The sequence below is a fragment of the Humulus lupulus genome, chromosome 9 (assembly GCF_963169125.1).
Source record: "Humulus lupulus chromosome 9, drHumLupu1.1, whole genome shotgun sequence".
NCBI lineage: Eukaryota > Viridiplantae > Streptophyta > Magnoliopsida > Rosales > Cannabaceae > Humulus > Humulus lupulus.
The window spans coordinates 46,340,357-46,365,493 of NC_084801.1; the positions used below are offsets into that span (position 1 = coordinate 46,340,357).

At 31.5% G+C, this 25,137-nt stretch overlaps 1 protein-coding gene and 1 long non-coding RNA gene across 4 annotated transcripts; both read left to right on the forward strand.

Moving 5' to 3' along the window:
* Window positions 1-366: 366 nt before the first annotated feature.
* On the forward strand, window positions 367-8,131 carry LOC133801124 (uncharacterized). The gene is made up of 4 exons (XR_009876742.1): window positions 367-978; window positions 2,807-2,862; window positions 7,743-7,987; window positions 8,070-8,131. It is a non-coding gene; the product is annotated as an uncharacterized LOC133801124 (long non-coding RNA).
* Window positions 8,132-10,732: 2,601 nt separating this feature from the next.
* LOC133801722 (uncharacterized) lies at window positions 10,733-12,637 on the forward strand. Of its 3 annotated transcripts, none has more exons than XM_062239983.1 (4): window positions 10,733-10,996; window positions 11,818-11,892; window positions 12,262-12,428; window positions 12,568-12,637. In XM_062239983.1, exons 1-3 carry the CDS (start codon window positions 10,769-10,771, stop codon window positions 12,328-12,330), a joined length of 372 nt encoding a protein of 123 aa, XP_062095967.1. In that variant the 5' UTR covers window positions 10,733-10,768; the 3' UTR covers window positions 12,331-12,428; window positions 12,568-12,637. The 3 variants fall into 3 exon arrangements, 2 of the variants coding, with proteins under 2 accessions (XP_062095967.1, XP_062095968.1); XR_009876923.1 differs by lacking the exon at window positions 10,733-10,996 and adding an exon at window positions 11,124-11,156; XM_062239984.1 differs by lacking the exons at window positions 12,262-12,428; window positions 12,568-12,637 and adding an exon at window positions 12,111-12,251.
* Window positions 12,638-25,137: the final 12,500 nt, after the last annotated feature.

A 25,137-nucleotide genomic window follows, 5' to 3' on the forward strand; every position in this document is an offset into this window, starting at 1 on the left:
TATTATAACATAACCCAATCAATAGTAAATATATGAGTATACAATTAATATTCCAATAATTATGGGTTATATCATTTTGTTATGATATGTATATATCATAACTAATAGAAATACTAATTTTTGTTAATATATACATACTTCTATATGTAATTGGAATATTTGATCCAGTCCTTTACACAATATGAAGTTACACATATTTGTTTAATATGTTATTATAAATAGAATATATGATAAACATTATATAAATATGATAAACACTAGTTACACTATTGGGATACACCAATTAAATCATGATTCACACTACAAGAATAAAGCCTATTAGCGGCGTTATTATTAGCGGCGGACTAAGTCCGCCTGTAATATTCAGTTTATCAGCAGCAGACTTGGGGGTCCGCCGTTAATAATAAGGGAGTATTTAAAAAAATATTAAAAAATTTATTAGCGGCGGACTGTACCACTAGTAGCGGCGGACCTCCGCCGCTAATATTCCAAAATAAATGCCCGGGAACAGTTTTTGAAAATTTATTAGCGGCAGATAATCACCTATATTAGAGGCGGACTATCCGCCGCTAATAGTATCAGCGGCGGGTAATCACCTTTTATTAGAGGCGGGCCCCGCCGCTAATAATATTAATGGCGGCGGGAGACGATAATAGCGGCCGGTCCCGCCGCTAATGCTCAACAATAATAGGCATTTGCACAGCCATTTCTTCTCCGCGTCTCTTCTCTTCTCCGAAGGAAAACTTCTCTTCTCCGACGAGAAATTTTGCACAGGTTTGTTTTGGGTCTATTATATATATATATATTAATTCTCTTTATTTCTTTTCTTTTTTCGTTTGGTTTTGATAAACAAACTCCATTTCTTGTTTTCTTTTTTGATAAACAACTCTATTGTTTGTTCTTTTCTTTTTTGGGTTTAGCAGTCGGTGAGCATTCCGTGAGGCATCTTCCGTGAGCATTCCTGTGGCTCTTCCTGAGGTAAGCAAGTCATTTAGTTTTAAATACAATGGTTTTTCTCTATTATTGATATGCAAAATGTTAGTTGTAGAATGTTCACTTTAGACACTTAAATTTTGAAACTGGTATATGTTTTTTGCACTTTTACTAATAGTGTTTTCAAATAATAATAATTTATTTTTAATTATTTTTTACTAATTTAATTAATTAAATAATAAAAAATAACAAAAGGGTATATGTGTGTGTGTTGTTTAAGGTCGGGGGATTGAGATTGTGGGTGGACCGGGGGCATGGGTTTGGGGTTGGACACTTAAATTTTGAAACTGGTATATTTGTTTCTTCTATTTTAGACTTTAAGTGTATTAGATTATTATCTGTAAATTTTGTGTATAAGGTTTTAAATATTGTATTGTGGAAATATTAATTATATTTCATAAAAGTATAAAAAATTAAGAATAAATATAGAAATTGATAATTATATTTCATAAAAGTATAAAAAATTAAGAATAAATAATTATATATATAATAAATTATTTGTTGATTAATTTTTAATAATTTAATGAATTAAATAATAAAAGTTTGATATAATATTATCTAAATAAATAATTTAATTTAATTTGTTTATTGAATAATATTGTTAAATATAAATTACATGAATATAGAAATTGATAATAATATTTAATAAAAGTATAAAAAAATTAAGAATAAATAATTATATAAATAATAATTTAATTTTTGATTAATTTTTCATAATTTAATTTATTAAATTATAAAAGTTTGATATATTATTATTTAATTAAATAATTTAATTTAATTTGTTTATTGAATAATATTGTTTAATATAAATTACATTAATATAAAAATTGATAATTATATTTAATAAAATTATAAAAAAAATTATGAATAAATAATAATTATTTTTTATTAATTTAATTAATTAAATAATATCTAATTAAATTATATAATTTAATTTGTTTATTGAATAACATTATCCAATATTAAATAGTTATAAATTACATGAATATAGAAATTGATAATTATATTTAATAAAAGTATAAAAAATTATGAATAAAAAATTATATAAATAATAACTTATTTTTTGATTAATTTTTAATAATTTAATGAATTAAATAATAAAAGTTTGATATAATATTATCTAAATAAATAATTTAATTTAATTTGTTTATTGAATAATATTGTTAAATATAAATTACATGAATATAGAAATTGATAATAATATTTAATAAAAGTAGAAAAAATTAAGAATAAATAATTATTTAAATAATAATTTAATTTTGATTAATGTTTAATAATTTAATGAATTAAATAATAAAAGTTTGATATAATATTATCTAAATAAATAATTTAATTTAATTTGTTTAATTTAATTTCTATTCATGTCAAGTTTTTATTTCATATATTTGTTGGCAGCTTTCATTTATATCAACAATAATAAATTTCTTTATAATTTTTTTATGTAACTTATCCATATCATATTTTATACTTTCATAAACTTAATTCCTAGAATTTAGTTACTCAATGTAATTGATTTTATTTCTTAATTTAAATCAAACAAGTGCATGCATTTTAAGCACTTGCAAAAGTTAGATTAATAAATTGACTAAAATAAATATACTTGTGTATGTCATTGTTGTAAGTGGTATAGAAACACGTGTTTTATGCTAGCTACTTTTGTACTCTCTACTTTAATCATCTTCAATGGTGTATTTTATACTTATTTGCAATGTAATGCCTAACCAACATATTGCATTTTTTTTATACTTAGTTTTATATTATTTTGGTTTGAATTTTTTTCGTGTATCTTTTGGTATTAATTTTTTTTTATCAGGACAGCGACACACCCACGACCCCGACACACACACGACCTTGGCACACCCTCAACAGGTGTGGATATATTTTTTGTAATTAATATCTTTTGTATTTTTTGAATAATTTATTTTGTATTTGTTTAGTGTATAATATTTGAGTTTTGAGTCCTTTAGTTAGTATCCTTGGTATGTAAATCTTGACATCTATTGTTAAGATATATGTGTTTGTTCTTACTTTATTTTTTAATCTTGGTATGTAAATAATTATAGGACTGTTTTGGTTAAAAACAAAATTTAAGTGATAATTTAAATTAATTTATAAAATATAATAATAGATGATTTATTATTAAGTAAAATATAGTGTTTTTGTTAATATTGAATAAAGAAGATTTAAACTTAATCAATCAGATTATTAGCACCCATATTTTCTTTATCACCATTTTCTTAATTATATAATATTAATTAAACTAAGTGCTAGAAAAATATAAAAATTCAATTAAAATTAATTTAAAATTTAAAATATATTTTTAATGTTTGAATCATTTTTAAATTTTAGTAATAAATTTTGAATTATTTTTTATTTTAAAAAAATTTGTAATTATTTTTTAAATTAAAATTGAAACAAACTAATTATATCACGTCTGTGTTACTCCATTGCCATTATTAGCGGCCACACCAAATTTTTTGAACTACTTATTAATTTTTGTCAAAAAAAAAAATGTATTTAGTCAAATAAGTGAAAGCTTTTATACTACTAACTAATTTTCACCGCAACTTGATATTTTTAATAGGGAAACTAATTTTGTTTAGATTGTGAAATTTTTTGAAACAAATTTAAGATAGTTTATTTAATAAAAAAAGTGAGTATAGAAAAAAAAAAAACAACAATAATTGCATATTATCATGTTATTTTGTTCTTTTTTCTCCTTTTTGCTTGAACATATATTATTATTATAATTTGTAAAAATAGAACAAAAAAATTAATTAGTAGTTAATTTATTTTCTTAGTCTCGGTATGTTTGTGATTGATGGTTGTTGACTACAACCATCAATTACATGGATATCGGCACATAAATGATAAGTTAAAAATATTATTAATAAAATTTATCTAATTATTTAAAAATATAAATTAGTCTTAAAGTCAAATAATAATTAATTTATAAAATTATTATTATTATTACAAATTAAAAAATTATGAATAAATAATAATTTATAAATTACATGAATATAGAAATTGATAATTATATTTAATAAAAGTTTAAAAAATTAAGAATAAATAATAATTTATTTTTTAATTAATTTATAATAATGTAATTAATTAAATAATAAAAGTTAGATATAATATTTAATAAAATTTTAATAAATAATAAATTAGTTTAGGAAAAAAAATTAATTTGTTTATAAATAACATTATCAAATAAAACATCATAAAATAGCATAAGATATTATAATATTGCATAAGATTTCAAAAATGATAACAAATCTCCTTTGTTATCCATTTCTATTCACATTACTAAAACTCACACTCTTATAACACTTTAGATGGCGATTGACAAGACTTGGACAACATTGAGAAATCGTGGTTGTCAAGAATATTGGAATGGTCTGCAAGCTTTTTTGAGGATGGCGTCGGAACATAAAGATTCTGATGGAAGAATTAGGTGCCCGTGTGTAAGATGCAATAATAATATATTTGAATCTTTGGATGTAGTTCGGGCACATGTATTCGATAGGGGTTTTCATCAAGCTTATGATAAGTGGATTTTTCATGGTGAGGTGGAAGAAATTGTTGCTGATGAGGTGGTTGATGAGAATGAAGACGATGAGATGATTCAAGTTGTGGAAGACTTCCTTTTACCGACAACTGAGGAAGTAGAAAGGGATCCCGGTGGGAGTCAGTATTATGACGAGTTATTTGAGGAGATTGAAGCGGAGTTGTATCCTGGCTGTGATTGGATTTCATCCCTGAACTTTTTAGCAAAGTTATTGCATCTAAAAGTTAGAGGGAAGATGCCTAACAACATATTTGATGAATTGCTGAAGTTGTTAAAGCTTGCATTTCCTAAGGAGAACAAAATCCCCGGATCGTACTACGAGGCGAAAAAGAGATTGAAAAAATTAGGGTTGGGATACGAGTCCATTCATGTGTGTCAGTATGATTGCTGCTTATTTTACAATGAGCATGCATCTAAAGAGACATGTCCAGTATGCGGAAGTAGTAGATGGATTACTTCCGAAATGACGAAAGGAAAAAAAGTGCCACACAAGGTGATGCGTTACTTTCCGTTGACCCCTCGGTTGAAAAGATTATACAGTTCAAGGATTACAGCAAAACACATGATATGGCATCACGCCGGGAAATCAAAAGATGAAGGGGTGATGCGACACCCGGTGGACGGCTCTGCGTGGAAGGACTTTGATGCCAAGCATCCTGATTTTTCAAGGGATCCCAGAAATGTTCGTCTGGGCTTAGCTGCTGATGGATTTAATCCATTTGGCAACATGAATCTTGCATACAGCATGTGGCCTGTGGTGTTGGCAAACTATAATCTGCTACCTTGGTTGTGCATGAAAGACAATTATTTCATGTTGACCCTCCTTATTCCTGGGCCAAAATCACCCGGTAAGGACATGGATGTATTTCTGAGACCATTGGTGGATGAGTTGAAGGATCTGTGGGTTAACAGAGTTGATACAAGAGATAGTACGACCAACAGGATGTTCAAGATGCGGGCAGCCCTTTTGTGGACAGTGAACGATTTTCCAGCTCGCAGTAGTTTGTCTGGATGGAGTGGTCAGGGATACAAAGCTTGTCCTACGTGTAATGAGGACACAACTTCCATCCGAGTGATCGGTAAGACTTCTTACGTTGGTCACAGAAGATTCTTGCCAAGTACTCATCGAATGAGAAGAGACAAAGAGTTCGATGGAGAAGTTGAGAGAAGACGTCCTCCGAGACGGTTTACTTGTGAGGATATACTAGAAAAAGTTAATGCTCTTGCAGCGCAAGTTCCAGGAAAACATGTCCAGTTTGGGGGTGTGAAACGTAAAAGAGGAGTAGATGAAGGTAATTAGAGGAAAAAAAGTATTTTTTACGAGCTTGAGTATTGGTGTACAAACAAATTAAAACACAATATAGATGTCATGCATGTTGAGAAGAATGTGTGTGATAGTCTCCTTGGCACCATCTTAGACAGTGATAAATCTAAGGACACCACTAATGCCAGACATGATTTGAAAAAGATGGGTGTGAGAGAATCATTGTGGATTTATGAAGATGAGAATGGGAAGCTGATGAAGCCGCACGCTCCTTATGTGTTAACTCCGACGCAGAGGCAACAGTTTTGTCAGTTTATAAAAGGAGTTAGATTTCCAGATGGTTTTTGTTCAAATTTGAAGAAGAAAGTGTCCGAGAATGATACAAATATTCTTGGGTTGAAGTCACACGATTGTCATGTGATAATGCAACGATTACTTTCTCTCGGTGTTCGTAAGTTTCTTCCAAAATCTATATCGACCACTATTGCAGAATTGTGCAATTTCTTCAGGCAAATATGTTCGAGGACTTTAAATGTTAAAGATATGGAGGAAGCACAAAATGATCTTATTCAGATATTGTGCAAGATGGAGTTCATTTTTCCTCCAGCTTTTTTTGACATAATGATTCATTTGGTATTGCATTTGCCAGAAGAAGCAATATTGGGTGGTCCGGTATTTATGAGGTGGATGTATCCTTTTGAAAGATACATGAAAAAATTAAAGAATTATGTGGGAAATAAAGCTCGCCCTGAAGGGTCGATCGCCGAAGGCTATGTTGCAGACGAGGCTTTGACCTTTTGTATAGTCAATGGTGTTCGATTTATTGCACATGATCGAGACAAAAAGCGCACCACACAGAATAGTGGAGTGTCTGCTGCCGGAACAGAAGGTTTTAATTTTTACGGCACGCTTGAAGAAGTGGTGATACTTTCTTTCACTGGTGCATATTCAGTGGCATTATTTTGGTGCAAATGGTTTAATACAAATCCAAGAATGAAGAAAACAGTCATTGAAAATAATGTCACCAGTATAAACGTCAATGGTGAATGGTACAAAGATGAGCCATACATACTTGCTACTCAAGCTAAGCAAGTTTTCTATCTCGATGATTTACTTAGAGGTCGTGATTGGAAAGTTGTAGAAGATGTGAATCATCGACAGATTTGGGACATTAAGGACAATTCTGATGAGGTTAATGATGTTATTGATGTTGTACATGAAACAAGTTCATCAAAATTTTTGTTGACTGTGGACCTCGGAGAGTTGATTATGCAATCTGATCAACCTGCTGCATATGTTGGAGCTGATGAAGATGGTGACGACGAAGCTGAAATGTCAGAACATGAGGACGTTGCAGATGCAGAAGATGAATTGGTTGTTGAACTTTGTGAAGATGAAAATGTGTCTCTGATTACTGATGGAAATGATAGTGATTACTCTGTTTAGTTTTTTTCTATTTGTGTAACAGAACTATGTATTTAAATATAATGAAGTGTTTTTTTGTAATTATAATATAAGATATTTGAGCTTTGTGAAGATGAAAATGTATCTCCGATTACTGATGGAAATGATAGTGATTACTCTTTTTAGTTTTTTCTATTTGTGTAACAGAACTATATATTTAAATATAATGAAGTTTTTTTTTTTGTAATTATTATTATTATGAATTCAATGTGATATACTTCTATTTAATGCTAATTACTAACTAATAAATTTTAAACTGAAGTATAATGTCAGCTGATATAGCTACTTATCATGGCGGAGATGGTGGGGGTCAAGACCCGCCAGATCCTTCTAGGGTACCAACATCTTGCGAGTCAGGTTAAATATTGCATATCAAAATTATTTTTAGAAATTATATTGTTAGATAAATATAACATCAATACTAATACTGATTATTGTTAATAAATTTTAAAGCCCCGTCGACGAGAAGAAAAGGTCGTGGCCCTGCTAGTAATAATGTTCTTGAAGAACGAAGGAAAAAAGTTGGGAAACCATTGGATCTAGAGCTTGATCCTGTGACCAACAAAGTGGTTGGGCAGGAGGATCAAGCTTTTATTTGCATGTTGGGAACTCTAGTTTCCATGTTGTGTCCGGGGCATTATTTGGATTTTGCTGATGTACCTCAACAGTTTAAGGATCAAGTGCTTGATCGTATGAGGGTAAAAAAATTACAAATCTTGTACTTTTCATTATTTAATTCCATTATTTACAAGTTATCTAATATTTTTTTTCCTAATGCAGTATTACTATAATATAGACGGTCATCCACAACGTAAGTCAGTTCTGACAACTCTCAACAAGGAGATGGGGGAAAGATATCGCGAGAGAAAGAACTATAGACATAGACACTTCAAAAATCATTATGCTGGACCAAAAGATTTGGAGAATGTCCTCTCTAAGCCACCTAACCATTGCACTAAGGAGGCTTGGCAGCTTATTTGTGAAATGTTTTTGAGCGAAAGATTTTTGGCTCGTTCCGCTAAAAATCAAGCAAACAGACGACAAATGAAGTATGTAACAACACAAGGCACAAAGTCGTTGGCAGCTAAGCGTCACGAATATGTAAGTGAAGATGTTAATTTAATTTTATAAAATAACACATTCTGAAACATTTTGTTTACATTTGTATAGGAGAACCCGCATGCGCATGTTGTTGATACTTGGAGGGATGCTCATATGAGAAAATCGACAAAATCTTTTGTCAATGAGGCAGCTCAACAAGATTATGTAAGTGAATAGTATTGTTTTCTTGTTTCTAATATTTATAATGTTTCTAATTTTTGTTTATAATGTTATCTTTATACAGGAAAAAATGGCGGCTGAGGTTGAGAGGTCACAGAATGAGAGGCAAAGTCAACAGCAGAGTGAGGCATCTCTAAATGTATCTGGTGTTGATTCGTCCCCGGTCGATCAATACGAGATACTAAGTAAAGTACTCGGGGAGAGATCTGACTACCAAAGAGGAGTGGGTTATAGGGAGAAAGGGAAGGCAAAAAGGACATCCTCTAGCTCTACAGATCAAAGTCAGTCCCAAGCAAATACTACTGCTTCGCCTAATGAAGATATGAGAGTTATGGCTTTGCTGGTGAAGGCAATTCGTGAGACGTTTGAGACTTCGACAACTGTGCATCCCAGTAAACTGTATAACCCAATGTTTGACAGTTTTCTGCAGAGGCCTTTGCCACCACAATCTGAAGGTGCTTCATCTTCTCAGTCTCCGTCACAGCAGTATCAGCCTCCATCACAGCAGTATCAGCCTCCTTCACAGCAGCAGTTCCAGCCTCCTTCACAGTATCCGCCGCAGCAACTGTGCCAACCTCATCCAATGTATCCGCCACATATGTCGTCGCAACAACCTCCTCAGTATCAAAACCAATACATTTTTGGACCCCATTCTCAGTCTCCTCCACAATATTTTAGTTTTACCGATTTTCCAGGAGGATCGATGCAGCCTCCGCCACAGCCACAGCTTCGAGATCTGTTTGGGGACCTCACGCTCGGACAATCATCACAACCACCATATATTCCTTCACCGCCACCGCCACCGCCGCCACAGCCACCGCCACCGCCATCGTCACAGCCATCATCCTCACAGCCAGACCAAAATGTTGAAGATGAGGACAATTTCAATATTAATCTTAATGACTTTCTTTAGTTACTAGTTTATATATTTGGACTGAATTAATACTTTATTTATTTTTAATGACTATAGTGATATTTACTAGGTTGATAAATATTAAAACTATTTATATTAATTTTAATGTTAGTTATGTTTAAATTAATTAAATGTTTATTTTTATTAAATTATATTATAAATTATTTTTAAAAATAATTAAATTTAATAAATATTAATTTATTAATTTATTTAAAATTTAATTTAAAAAAAATTATAAATACAATAATAGCGGCGGACCCCGCGGCTAATATTAATGCCTCGGACATAGTTATTAGCGGCGGAACCCGCCGCTAATGTCCGCTGCTAATAATTGCTTATTAGCGGCGAGTGTGTCAGTCCGCCGCTAATAATCATTATTAGCGACACTTTTTTAGGCGCGGGGTATTAGCGGCGGAGGCTCGCCGCTAAAGCCTATTAGCAGCGAAGTCCCCCGCCGCTAATAATGAAATTTGTTGTAGTGTCATATATTACATGTCATTGTTGTTAATATAACAATGACAATTATTAATTATCAATAATTTTCATATAATTATCATTATATAAAAGACTATTACATAGTTATTAAAACTTATCACTCACTACTACAAAATAACCTTTACGGGACACTTTTTTAGGACACGCACATAAATGCAAGTCCTTAAAAATATTTATGAAGTTTTTAGGACACTCATTGAGAGTCCTGAAAAAACACAATTTAGGACTCGCAATGAGTGTCCTAAAAGAAAATGCGAGTCCTAAAAAAATCTGGGCTATAAAAATAAGTGTTTTACTTAATATTTTTAAGGACTTGCTTTGGGAGTCCTTAATACTCTTTTAGGACTCGCAATGAGTGTCCTAAAAGAATTTGCGAGTCCTAAAAAATCTGGGCTATAAAAATAAGTGTTTTACTTAATATTTTTAAGGATTTGCTTTGGGAGTCCTTAATACTCTTTTAGGACTCGCAATGAGTGTCCTAAAAGAATTTGCGAGTCCTAAAAAATCTGGGCTAAAAAAAAATATATCTTACTTAATAATTTTAAGGACTTTCTTTGGGAGTCTTTAATATTTTTTTAGGACTCACTGAGAGTCCTAAAAGTATTTAAGACTCCCAAAGCAAGGCCTTAAATATTTTAAGTAAAACTCTCAAAAACAGCCATATATTTCGGGTTACACATATATATACTTAAAAAAACTATACACATTTGGGGTTTTATAGGGTTACATATACTCACAGCAGCCACACAAGGAGATGAACGGCTGAACGGCATGACCAAGGCTGAAGGAGATGAACGGCAGCAGGTGGTGCTCGACGGTAGTGACGTTCCAGCATTCTCGGCGGCGTCGACGGCGGTTCCAGCGTTCCAGCACTCACGGCGGCGCACGGCTCCAGCACTCACGGCGGCGCAGGTCTCGGCTCCAGCAGGCTCTCTGGCGGTGCAGGGTCTCGGCTCCGGCGGTGCAGGTTCTCGGCTCCGGCGGTGCTGGTTGCTCACGGTTCCAGCCGTGGGTTGAGGTTTGTATATTGCTTCTTTTTTTTATTTGTTTGCTTATATAAATATATATATATTATAATTTCAGAGATATATATATATATATATGATATATCAATCAAAATAATATATATATATATATATATATATACTAGAGAGCTTGCTCAACAAATTGAGAAGGAGGTATTCTAGTTGATTTTTAGATGGAGCAAACCAGTGAGATATTTTGTAATCTGTGGTCCTAATTATTTTTGCCACTGGCACTCCATTGTACTCTATTAAATAATCCAATGCTGCTATGAATGAGATATTTGTAATATGTGGTAATAAGTGGTTTGATAAATATAACTGCAGTTAAGCCTGTTTAGAGTCATCTGATCTTAGATGGTAGTTGTAGTTGATTTTAAGATGGGAGCAAACCAATGACCTATTAATAAGATGTGGTAATAATTATTTTTGGAACTTCATAGTAAACTATTAAATTATGCAATAATGAATGAGATAAGTGGTTTCGATAATTATAACTGCAATTGAATCTGTTTAGAGTCATCTTATTTTACATATAATTGTATAAGCCTGGGTGTGTATTCCTTTCCTCATTGCATCTTATGTGAGTAGAACTGTTTCAGGTGTCTCATTATGGTAGTTTCTATTTTCAAGTAGAATTCCTACTTTACATTTTGTAGATTCTATATGTTTCAGTTTTAAGCACCTTTTCCGTTCGCCATTTGGATATTAATGTTATTGAACATGATATATTTGTTCAAGATAATTGAGTATATTGTGTTGTCACTGTGTATTGATTCTGTGTCATAATAATGAGTTTCTGTTTTTTACTTTACAGGTTAAGGCTTTTAGCAAATCTCTCGAGTCATTTAAAACTGCAATTGTTGTTGGTGGAACTAATATATCTGACCAGGTGACTGATGTGGATTTATAGTTTTATTGTTTACTTAAGTTCTCCCCTGTGTGGTCAAAGGGAATACTGTTGGGTGGATTATGTTGATCTATATTGTTTATTTATTTATTTTTGACATTTCTCATATGTTGTGGTTATTTTCCTATAATTTAAATTTTATGTTCTAACAAATGAGTTATTAATTAAATATTTAATTGATATCTTATTCTTTATGGTAGGATGTGTACCCTTAATTTCAATTTCGACTTCTCTTTTATCTTAAGTCTGAAATACACCGTTCTTTGGGTGTATGGAATGTACTTTCTGTCCTCGTGAAAAAGCCCATATCAATATGTGTTTGACTGATTTCACTGCTGGATGCCAAAACAGAGGTCTGAGCTCCGTGCTGGAGTTGATATAGTTGTTGCTACTCCTGGGAGATTTATAGATCATTTGTAGCAAGGAAATAGTTCACTTTCAAGAGTTTCATTTGTTGTTCTAGATGAGGCTGAGCTGACAGAATGCTTGACATGGGGTTTGAACCTCAGATAAGAGAGGTACGCTCCCTTCCTACCTCAAATATTTCTATTTTTCTCTTTTACTTGAGATTTTTTCTGTTCCATCTGTTTGTATGCTCCATCAAAGCCTGGCTATTCATGTCCCCCTTTCCCTGTTGCACAACTTATTCCATCGCAGAAAATCACATGCCTCAAGAGATTGACATTTCTACATTACAAACATTAGGCAATTGGGATCTTTCTCCAGCTTGGAATAGACCTTTTACAAGCCATCCAAAGGTATATATATACATATATATCTATGTATAGCTAGTTTGAGAATGTGCTTAATTATTATATATGTTTAAGGGAGTTTCTAAAAATTAATGACGAGTATACATATAAATATTATATATACAAAATGCAGAGAGTTCCAGACACTGGGGAATTGGTTACAATCGGAATTGCCCCAACGAAGCCTTATCTTGAAATAGGAGTAATTTCAGGTATATATATATATATATATAGATGAAAACACACACACACTATATATATATATATATCTTAATTATTAGTGACATTGGAATCACAAAGAGGTAATTATTAATTAATCAAAGCTTAATTAATTAATTAATTACAAATATCAAATGTTAAACTAATATATAAGCTTTTCATACAAGTTAATTGGTTTCATTAATTAATCATATATATAATATTGGGGATGCTTCAGGTACAATTTGATTATGGATATTCCACTTACTATAGACATAATTAATCAAGGCTCTTAAATGTATACGAGTTGATAAATTTCGGTTAAGACAGTTAATGCCTGTAACATTCTAATTCCACACATTATCTATAAATTTCATTCTCATTCCTTCTAGAGAATGATTCTTCCTCGAGCTTCCTCGGGCTGTTCCACCTTGAAGTGAGGCTAGATACAATATTTTTAGAGTTTTCTTGTATGAATACTTTAATTGTTTGGATACATTTCATTGTTTTCCCAGAGAGTTTAATTAATGGTTATATAAATAAATAATATAGGGAACTAGAATGTTTAAAACACTAAAAATAATATAGGCTAATAATTTTTTATTTATAATATAGGGTAATAATATCAAACTTTTGTTGTCGAAACAGGTAATAAACAATATACAACTACATAGTATTAATTTAGTACAATTTTTATATATGCTTTGAATTTATTACCACTAATATAATTATAATTAAATTTTTGTTTTTTTTTTTCAGTTCACCTCCGACAAACCATATGATACTCAAGAAATTGACGAAGTTAGAGAAGAATGGGTAATGTCATTTTTACAATTGGTTAGAGCAAAATGAATGATATTATAGCTAGCTAATTACAATACATGTTTAGAAATTTTAAATTTATTTCGTAAAATTTTTTTGCCAATTTTTTAGTATTTTCTTTTCAGAATTCTTTTGATACATATTCGACACTCAAATGGATATATATTTTTAAATAAAAATTAAAATTGTAGCTGTATTTTTTTTTAAAAAAAAATTACTTTTAAGGGCATGCAAATCGAGTCCTAAAAAATTACCCGCGAGTCCTAAAAAATTTGGTTGAGTGCCTTTAATTAAGTTTTTAGCGAGTCCTAAAAAATTTGATTGAGTGCCTTTAATTAAGTTTTTAGGACTCGCAATGCGAGTCCTAAAAATCCCGGTTAAGTGCCTTTAATTAAGTTTTTAGGACTCGCATTGCGAGTCCTAAAAAGAATGTTTTTAGGACTCGCAATGCGAGTCCTAAAATCTTAATTAAAGGCACTCAACCAGATTTTTTAGGACTCGCACAGATTTTTTAGGACTCGCATTGTGAGTCCTAAAAAATCTTAGTTTTTAAGGCTCTCAAATAGAGGACTCGCGCCCCGCGAGTCCTAAAAAAATTTTTAGAACTCGCAATGCTAGTCCTAAAAAACCTTTTTTGTAGTAGTGACTATATACTATATCAAGTATTTAGTATATAGTGATAAGTCAATTGGTGATATTATGGGATTATTATAGTAAATACTTAAAATATCACAATAACCGTTATCTATATATATATATTTATATGCTGACTATGTTAATTCACATAGTATTGACCAATATATCGACTTTATGTATAATATAATAGTGTCCATAATAAGATAATAACACATATAATAAACCGCAGATTAAATTAGTCAACACATGAAAATGTGTTGAATATTAGTGTATGGAATATCTCCTATTACAACATAATTTGAATTACTCATTTTGCATTAGCCATTACTTATATAGTGTAAAATAACAAAATAGTATATTACATCATGGTTATCTATGATATATGTTAGAGTTAATTCTAGATAAGGTTTAATTACACTATGGCAAAATAGTAATTGTGATCGTCAACTAATATGGCATATATGTTCATAGGCTCGTAATATTCACTTGTTACTGAAATACAATAACTAGTTTTTTACCATATCTAGAATACTTATATGAATATATAATAGTACTTTGTTCACGATATCACCAACTATATATACATTAACCTGGATGTATAATGACACTGTAATACGTATATATCCTGTGGATAGTATAATACATGTAATCTAATTGTATTTAATAATAACAATAACTACAAAAAACCTCACTTTTGCCAGCGCAAATTTGCACTGACAACAGTGAGGTTTTGCGCCGGCAAAAGCCATATAGGTTTTGCTGACGCAAATTTGCGCCGACAAAGGTTCGCGACGTATCCCCGTCGCTAATTTCACTTTTGCCAACGCAAAATGTAATGCACCGGCAATTGAATCTTTTGGTGACGAAAAAATGCGCCGGGAAAAATAAGGATGCGCCGGCAAAAAATTTTGTCACGTTGTTGTGGAAAACACTTTTAGCGGCGCAAAAATGCGCCGGCAAAAGTTGACTCTTTTAGTGGCGCGTTTTTGCGCCGGGAAAGGTGTATATATGCAGTGAGGGTTGAGACTTTTACTGACGTAATTTTGCGCCGGTAAAAGTATATTTTAAATAATTTTTTTGATTATATTACTAATTTTATTTTCAATATATTAATATTAATTAATAAATTTTGATTTTAATATATTAATAATTATTTAATTTTTTAGTAATATTATTTAATTAGAAATAAAAATAAAATTATAAATTTTATAAATAAATAAAAAAAATTACAAATATTAATATTTATTGTCTCCACCAAACATGAAAATATAAAAGTAGTTTAGTAAAATAAATGTCTAATAAATAAAACTTTAAATAAATAAATAAAAAGTTCTATAAATGAGTACTGCCCGCCTCATTATCCCCACCTCCGTCAACATCATCGTCCTCGTCCGAATCCTGTTCTGGTAAGTCCACAGTAAAACCAAGAGCCATTTCACCAACCTGCTTCAACAAAGCACTGAGCAGGAGATCTTGACGTCGTTGACGACTCTCAAGGTTAGTATTATGATTTTTTAGGTTCAGATTTTCTAGCATAATGTCCTCACTTCGCTGCAAAATGTTGTCCACTTCAGGTGGCAATTTCTCGGACATTTGAGAAGTTGACGAAGATGCTGCCCTCTTTGCGCCAATTGCCTTCAACCTAGGCAACCCCCCAAACCCTTTCTTATAACGCGAGTGGGGTCCAAGGACATCCGTGACAATATCCATATCAGGCGGGAACTGACCGTCGACATTATCGCCGACACAAGAAGCAGCAGATGATACAGGGGTCGTACTCTGCGATGCTCGACGCTCGGTCATCTCAGTCTGCACAATAAAAAGCACGTATCTCGAATTCCAATATAACATTATTTGAAAACCTAACTTATAAATTTTTAATATAATAACATATAAAATATAACTTTATTATCTATCTGCCAACATCCTATCATTAATGACTGCAGACCAGTGATTGAAAAATAATGTAATTAATTTTGTCCATGTATCAAGGAGCAAGTGGGCTAAAGTAAATTTGGTCATGAAAATCCATATCTAAATCAAAATCATGAAGATGTTGTTGATATATACGGTAAGTGCAATTAATTCCATTAATGGGGAATTTACGTCTCCAAACATATACATCAACTATATTTGCATGTGTTTTGATTTAGATATGGATTTTCATGATCAAATTTACTCTAGTCCAAAAGCCCCCTGATACGGGGACAACATTAGTTACATTCTTTTTTTATCTTAGTCCACAATCATTAATCATAAAAATATTGGCACATAGATTATAAAGATTTAATTGTTAAAAATTTAATTAATAATTAATAAATAATTACTAATTGACCACAACCAATTAATAATTAATATTTATTAATTATTTACTAAACTTTTTTAAAGTTAAATGATCATAAATTAGTTAAGGTTATGCAACTTACATGTTTTGTCGCCGCTACATCACTAATCCACTTATCCTTCTTCTTGTAGAGGTGCTCGAATGTGTCGATCATGCTCGGGAGCTCGCCAGTAGATGGGTCCATCTAAAAAAATAAATTATTTAAACATTGTGACATTTATAATATTTTCGTAAATGTAAGGATATAGGTTATTATAATTTACGAGATCATAAACATGGGCAACGATGGATTTGGAACCGTGTCCTCCTGGTATGGTCATTTTTGCTCAAGCTTCTTTATTTTTCTTCGATATACGCTTCAAACAGAAAACAGTACTCATTAATCTAGATTGTAATTTTATAATTAAAAAATAATGTAAAATCTACGACATACCTGCTGAGAATCAGAAGCCCAAAAATCACATAGAATTGCCCAATCAGAAGAAGTAATCGACCCAAAAGGTTTTGACTTCGCTCTCTCATTGTCCACCTCTCCTCCAACCTCTACCCAGTGTTTCTTCATCATGTGGTGCCAATCAGTCAGATTTTTTTGCATTTGTCTTACCATGGCATCGTTGATTACTGGATTGTCTTGTGGATAAATGAATTTTTCCTAAAATCACAATTAAATTTGGAATTTGTTAAAATATTATGAAGATAGACAAAGTATTTAATAATGAGTTATTAAAGGTTTAAAAAATGATTACAGATAGCCTATTTCGAAGAACTTGGATATCAGCTGGTTTTACTTGTTCCCAAGCTAGTGTAGTTGGGGGTACGGTGTTACGCAAATAATGAGCCATGGAATTGTTGAACCACTTGTCGTACGTTTGAATAACGTTTCCAGTTTGTGCATCAAACTCTACTTTCAAATGACTAACTTTTTTGGTGGCCAGCTCCTTCTCGATATTGGCACCGTAATAAGCTCCCTGCCCCTCTTGGAGTCACCACCTGTGTCATTACTTGGTTCGGCCATTCTACATTAAAATATTCATTAATTAACTAATTCAAATTATGTATGTCTGTTGTTTTTTGTTATAAAATTAACATTTATTCATTATGGTATTTCCAAACCTACCCTATTCCGACATAGTGGATACCTTGGAGATAGTAAGGAGTCATGTACTTCTCCTCATTTTTTTAAAATGTTTATCAAACATTTTGAAAAAATGAGGAGCAGTACATGAATACATTGGCTATTCCCAAGGCATCCACTAGGTGCATCACTATTATTTTTTGTTATAAAATTAACATTTTATTACTTATTATCTTTCCCAACTTACCATATTCCGACTTAGTGGATCCCTTGGAGATAGTAAGCAGTCATGTAGTAATTCTCATTTCTTCAAGATATTTCAGCAAATATCTTGAAAAAATGAGAACCAGTACATGAATACATTAATTATCCCCCAAGGCATCCACTAGGTGCATCACTGTTGTTTTTTGTTATTAAATTAACATTTTATTACTTATTGTCTTTCCCAACCTACCCTATTCCGACCTAGTGGATCCCTTGGAGATAGTAAGCAGACATGTTCGAATACCCATTTTTTCAAGATATTTCATCAAATATCTTGAAAAAATGAGTACTAGTACATGAATACATTGGCTATCCCCAAGGCATCCAATAGGTGCATGTGTACCTATATCTGATACTATCATTAATTAATGATAATAAATAAAGTTTTCATTGAATTAAATAAAAGGTTACATATATTTGTTCAAATTGCATATCACTGTCCTCATCATCACTAACTACAACATCATTACGGACACCACTATCACTATCACTATCGACTAGAACATTGTCGTCATCCTCATCGTCTTCATACTCGGCCAACGTGTCGTCTTCAAATTCAACTTCATCATCGACAACAAATTCATCTGAACCTTCGCCAACCAAATCATCAACGTTGTACACTTCAGTGGCATTGACATCAACCCGATCATACTGAAGATTATAAAAAATTGGAAGTTCTACCCACAACTGAAATGAAGAAGAATTAACTTCTTGCAATATTGGTATATCATTTGTGGTCTCAGCATCATCAACATCGGAATTTGAGAAATCCCGTACATTCCTCAGAATGTATTCATTAACGAGCCTCCAATCATCCCCATTTTTCACATCTCGAAGATAATACACCAACTTTGCTTGAGATGCGAGAACGAAAGGATCATCTTTATAACATTCTTCCTTCACATATACGCTTGTAAAATTGGATTCCACTTTAATTCTACTTGTATTGAACCATCTACACTTGAATAGGACAACACTGTAACCCATCAAGTAGGACAATTCAATTACTTCTTCCAGAACTCCATAGTAGTTCACTCCTTCCTCACTTGGCACCATTACACCGCAATTTTGTGTTTTAAGCTTCATATCATCACGACCATGAATCACAAATTTCACACCACTCACTATCATCCCTGGATATGAGAACACGGTGCCGCTTGATTTGTTTGCGAGAGCATACAATTCATTAATCACTTCAGTAGGTGTTGACTCATGCAAACCGTTCACCTATCAACATTAACATTGAAAGTTAGTTTTGGATTGATTAAGTGGGGTTTCGGAAAAGAATTGACTAATATACATACTCTTTCTTTGAACCACTGAGGAAAATCAGCTTCTTGTTGAACTTCAAGATTCGAGCCCCCCGTCTTCTTAATTCATCCATATGCTCACTACAAACGGATAACAATGTTATGATTTTTGTCTTTACTCGGTATATAAACCAAACAAATTTATTGAAAAAAGACTAGAAAACACACCTAAGGCACTCCTTAATTTCGGCACAATTGTTCAAGATATACCACTCAGCCTTTTGCTTTAACTGCGGATTGAGGAGCATACTTGATTTCTTACCAAATGGACGACCAACAGCCTTATAAATAGAATATTCCCGATTTGGTTGGGATTCAACGCGATCGTCATTCCTCTCAGGTCGATTGAATCGAGTCTCAACCCCCCGGAGGTACATTGAGCAAAAGGTTAAGGCCTCGTTGACCACGTAAGCTTCTGCGATTGAACCTTCCGGACGTGCACGATTTCTTACATACTGTTTATAAACCGCCATCGAACATTCAATGGGATACATCCACCTAAAGTGCACGGGACCGCCAAGAATTGCCTCTTTCGGAAGATGCAAAACCAAATGCACCATAATGTCGAAAAATGCTAGAGGAAATATCATTTCCAACTTGCATAAAATGGTGATAATGTCTGTCTCCATCTTCTCAAGGTATTTCACATTCAAAGTCCGTGAATAAAGTTTTTTGAAAAAACCGCACAACTCAATAATTGGCTTCCGAACTTCAGGAACAAAAAATGACCTAATTGTGGCGGGCAACAACTGCTGAAACAACACGTGGAGATCGTGTGATTTCAGCCCAGTTATCTTGCCATCATTGACATTGACATTCTTCGAAAGGTTTGTAGCAAAACCGTCCGGGAATTCAACTGACTTCACAAATTAACAGAAAACTCGACGCTCCAAGACACTGAGGGTGTAACTGGCGTGCGGTTTCTTCCACTTGTTTCCCTCTTTGCGGAGGTGGAGTTTTTCCCTAATTTTCATGTCTGCTAGATCAAGTCTTGCCTTGTCAGTGTCTTTAGATTTTCCCTCTAAGTTCAACAAAGTTCCCAAGACACTGTCACAAACATTCTTCTTAATGTGCATTACGTCCAAGTTATGCCTCAGCAATAATTCCTTCCAATAATCAAGCTCGAAAAATATGCTCTTCTTTGACCAATTAAGTTCAATCAGAGCCCTTTTGCGTTTCACACCACCAAATTCTTTGTGTTTCCCAGGATGTCTAATCTGCAAATTCTCTAATTGCTTCAACACATCATCACCGGAGTAATCTTTCGGTGGTGGCCTCAGTTCCTTGTTACCGTCGAATAGTGCTCGTTTGCTCCTCCATTCATGATCCATATCAAGAAACCTCCTATGGCCAATGTATGCAATTTTACTTCTAATCCCTACAGAGGGAGTTTCTTCATTGCATGTGGGGCACGCCTTGTACCCTTTTGTGCTCCACCCAGACATCATAGCATAAGTTGGGTAGTCGTTAATGGTCCACAAGTTTGCTGCACGCATATTGAACAAGGTACTATTGTATGCATCTCGTATCTCGACACCATTCACCCATAACTCCTTCAACTCGTCAAGCAAAGGTCTCATATAGACATCGATATCTTTTCCAGGTGAAGAAGGACCTGGAATTAGAATAGACAACATTAATGACTGTGGTATCATGCACTTCCACGGCGGCAAGTTGTATGGGACAAGTATCACAGGCCACATGCTGTAAGAGTTGCTCATGTTCCCAAAAGGATTGAAACCATCTGTAGCCAACCCAAGCCTAACATTTCGAGGTTCGGCTGCGAAAGATGGGTACAACTCATCAAGGTGCTTCCACACCTTACTATCAGCGGGGTGCCTCATCACACCATCTTCCTTTGGCCTTTTAGAATAGTGCCATCTCATATCCTCTGCAGTATATCTGGAACTGTACAACCTTTTCAATCTCGGCGTCAACGAAAAGTACTGCATGACCTTATGGGCCACTTTCTTCCTGTTCCCACAATTATCTTGCCAGCGACACTCACCACAAACCGGACAGAATTCCAAATTCGCATTCTCCTTCCAAAACAATGCACAGTCATGCTTGCAAGCATCGATGGACTCATATTCCAATCCAATACTCCACAACTTTGCCTTCGCCTCATAGTTAGACTTAGGTAAAATTGTTCCGTCAGGCATAGCGTCGACTAACAATTCCAGCAAACCATCAAAGTAATGATTGCTGCACTTGTTAATAACTTTCAGATGCATCAGCTTCACCAAGAAGTTCAACGCGGAATACTTTCGGCAACCCGGGTACAGTTCACTTGACATCTCCTTAAATAAATTGTCATACTTGTCGCGATGTTGAGGATCATCTTGGGGAGGATCATTATAGTTTCCAGTGGGAACGTCATCTTCAGCATAGACATCCTCCAGGATATCCGCTATCTCATCTCTATCCTGATCTCGTACCACATCTGGTGGCGACGGCAGAGCCTCTCCATGGTAATGCCACACTTTGTAGGACTGTATGATGCCATTGTTGAATAAATGCATCGAAATTGCATTTATAGGCTGGAACTTAACATTTCAGAGACCAACGATTCCTCGCACTCATCCACCTTCTGTCGCTCGCCATCTTTAAGCGAAATAATTAAGAAAATATTAATAATTTTCTTAAAATGAGGGAAATGATAGTCAAAATATTTCATGACTGTTTGTCTCCCGAATTATCACTAACTAATAATAATATCATATCTCTGGCAAAAATAATTATTTATTGGGATATTTGCGGCTAAAATACTCAAACTTACAACTTACTAACACTTAAATGACACGTGGCACCACATGATTGGTACACATTATTATTATTATTATTTAAAATAATTTTTCATAAAAAATATCATTTTTTATTTTTTATTTTTTTTTAAAAATCAAATTTATTATTTTTCAATTTAAAAGTAACAAAAAATCATTTTTCTCTTTTTTAAAAAAAAAATCAAATTTGTTGATTTTAATCAATTATTTAAGATTAAGTAAAAAAATATTTAATCTTAAATTATTGCTTTGATTTTAAACAAAATTACTTAATCTTTAATTGAAAAAAAGTAGACAAAATGATAAATAGGAAGATTTTAATAATAATAATAATAATAATAATAATAATAATAATAATAATAAATTAAAAATTTTGAGGATATTAACAATAAAAAATTATATTAAAAAAAATGTATTTTTCATACTTAATCTTAAATTGAAAAAAAGTTTGATTTTTTTTTTTTTGAAAAAAAATGTAAATTTTATTTTTTGTTAAATTGAAAAATAAATTGAAAATTATTTTAAGAATAATAACAATGTGGACCAATCATGTAGTGCCATGTGTCCTTTGACCAGTCAACTTTAACATTTAACATTGTGTATTTCTAATTGCAAGTAAATTTCACATTTTGGTACTTTTGCCACCAAAAAATCAGTTTGGGTATTTAAGTGTTAGTAGGTTGTAAGTTTGGGTATTTTAGCCGCAAATATCTCTTATTTATATTTACCAAAGAAAATGTAACTAATTATTAATTATTACAATTTTTTAAATCATTTACTAATTTATTACTTTTATTTTTAAATTAATTTAATACATTAATTTCATGTTGTAATTTTTTATTAAATTCTTCAATTTGTATTGGATTATTTACTTAATCAATAAAAATTTTATTATATTTATATTTTACTTAATTATATTTTATTAAATCATTAATATTTTTAACTTTTCAATTACAAAACATCTAATATTAATGTTAAAATTAATTATTATGATTGGTAATTTTATTTTATTTAAATTATAGTTAAAAATTATTTTTTTGATGAATTTTTAATTATACTTAAATTTTATTTAATTAATTATTAAACTTTTATTAATTTTACTAACTCTAACAAAATTTGGGCAGCATAACGACTATATTTCAAACTATCCCAAAAATTGAAAAACCTACAAATTAAACACATATATAACCAGAATATTCCCAGATCATACAAAACATATATATACATTAACAAATATTTAACCACAAAAAAACATATACCAAAACTGATTTTTTTATTAATACAAAAAAATTATTAAATACATATTTACAAACATATCACATTTAATATAAAACAATTTAAAAATATAAACATACATTATTAATCTTAATTTTTTTTAAGTTCATTCTTTAACTAATATATATATATATATATCACAAAATACAATATAACAAATATTAACAAGCAAAAATAAACAAATACATATAAAGCATTCAAATAAAAAAAAAATACATATTCAAATTTGTTTTTTTATTTTACAAAAAAAATTAATAAATACAAAAAACATATATTATAAAAATATCTTAAAAATAGTTGTTATTAAGATAAACAAATAAATATAAAGCATTAAAATAAAAATTAATGTTAATGGCTATAATTTTTGTAATTAATGTTAATTTTACTAAGACTAACGAAATTTGGCGAGCATAACGGCTATATTTTAAACTATCCCAAAATTTTATAAAACCTGCAAACTACACACAATATACAGAATATTCCCAGAGCAATATACAGAATATTCTCATAGCATGCACAACATAAACCAAGATTAATAACATATATCAAATCTTTTTATATCAGTAACATCAAAACAATTTATTTAGTAAATATTTATAAACAAATAATATTTAATATAAAAAAATATAATATATATATTTTTTAATATACATAATCTAATCTATTTTTTTAATATACATATAAAGCATTAAAATTAAAAAATATGCATACTCAAATCAATTTTTTTTTAATAAATACTAAAGCCATTTTTTTTTCATTATTAATCTCATTTTTCTAAAACTACACAGATTTTTTTTTTTTTTTAACAGAAAAATATAATTATAATACCAAATATCACACACATACATATATATTAATCAATTTTCTAAAAAAAAAATAACATTAAATAAACATATGTACACACACATTTACATATATACATATAAACATATATACATATATACATAGACAAACATGTATACATATATAAAAAAAAAAAACAGACATATAAATATAAATATATGTATATACGGACATATAAATATATATACATATATGTAAACATATATATATAAACTGATATATATATATAAATAGATATATACATATATATAAACTGATATAAATATATATAAACCAAAATATATATATGTATAAACAAATATAAATATATACATAAACTAACCTTTGGAGTTGTTCTACCGAGAGATTGGAGCTGTAACACCTGTTTATAGAGAAAGAATAACAAAAAAAAATACAATTACAAAACGAGATATAGAGAAAAAAATCTAAAAATGTTAAAAAATTTCCCATTGGATTTACTAACCTTGAGAGACAAGAGCTTCACAAATTCAAATGAGCCACGGTGGGATTATGGCATGGGGTGGTCAGATTCCATTAACACAGAGGAGATAGAAGCTTTTTTCTGAAAAAAAAAATCTGAAATGGGGAAGAAGGGCTCACGGCGGGTCTAATATCGCTATGACTTTTGCCAGCACGTTTCTTTGCGCCGGCAAAAGTCTTTAATAAACCCTAGGACAAAACGGTGTCCTTTTACTTAGTCTGACTTTTACCGACGCAAAATAGACTTTTGCCGGCACAACAAAACGTGTCGGCAAAGGTCTAGCCACCTACTTTCTTGAAAACGTGCACAAATTAAAAATACATGTTTGACTTTTGCCGGCGCGTTAGGTGAAATGCGCCGGCAAAAGTCTATGGTATTTTTTTTTTTAAAAACTGATATTACTTTTGCCGGCGCAACCCCGAATTACGCCGGCAAAAGTAACAT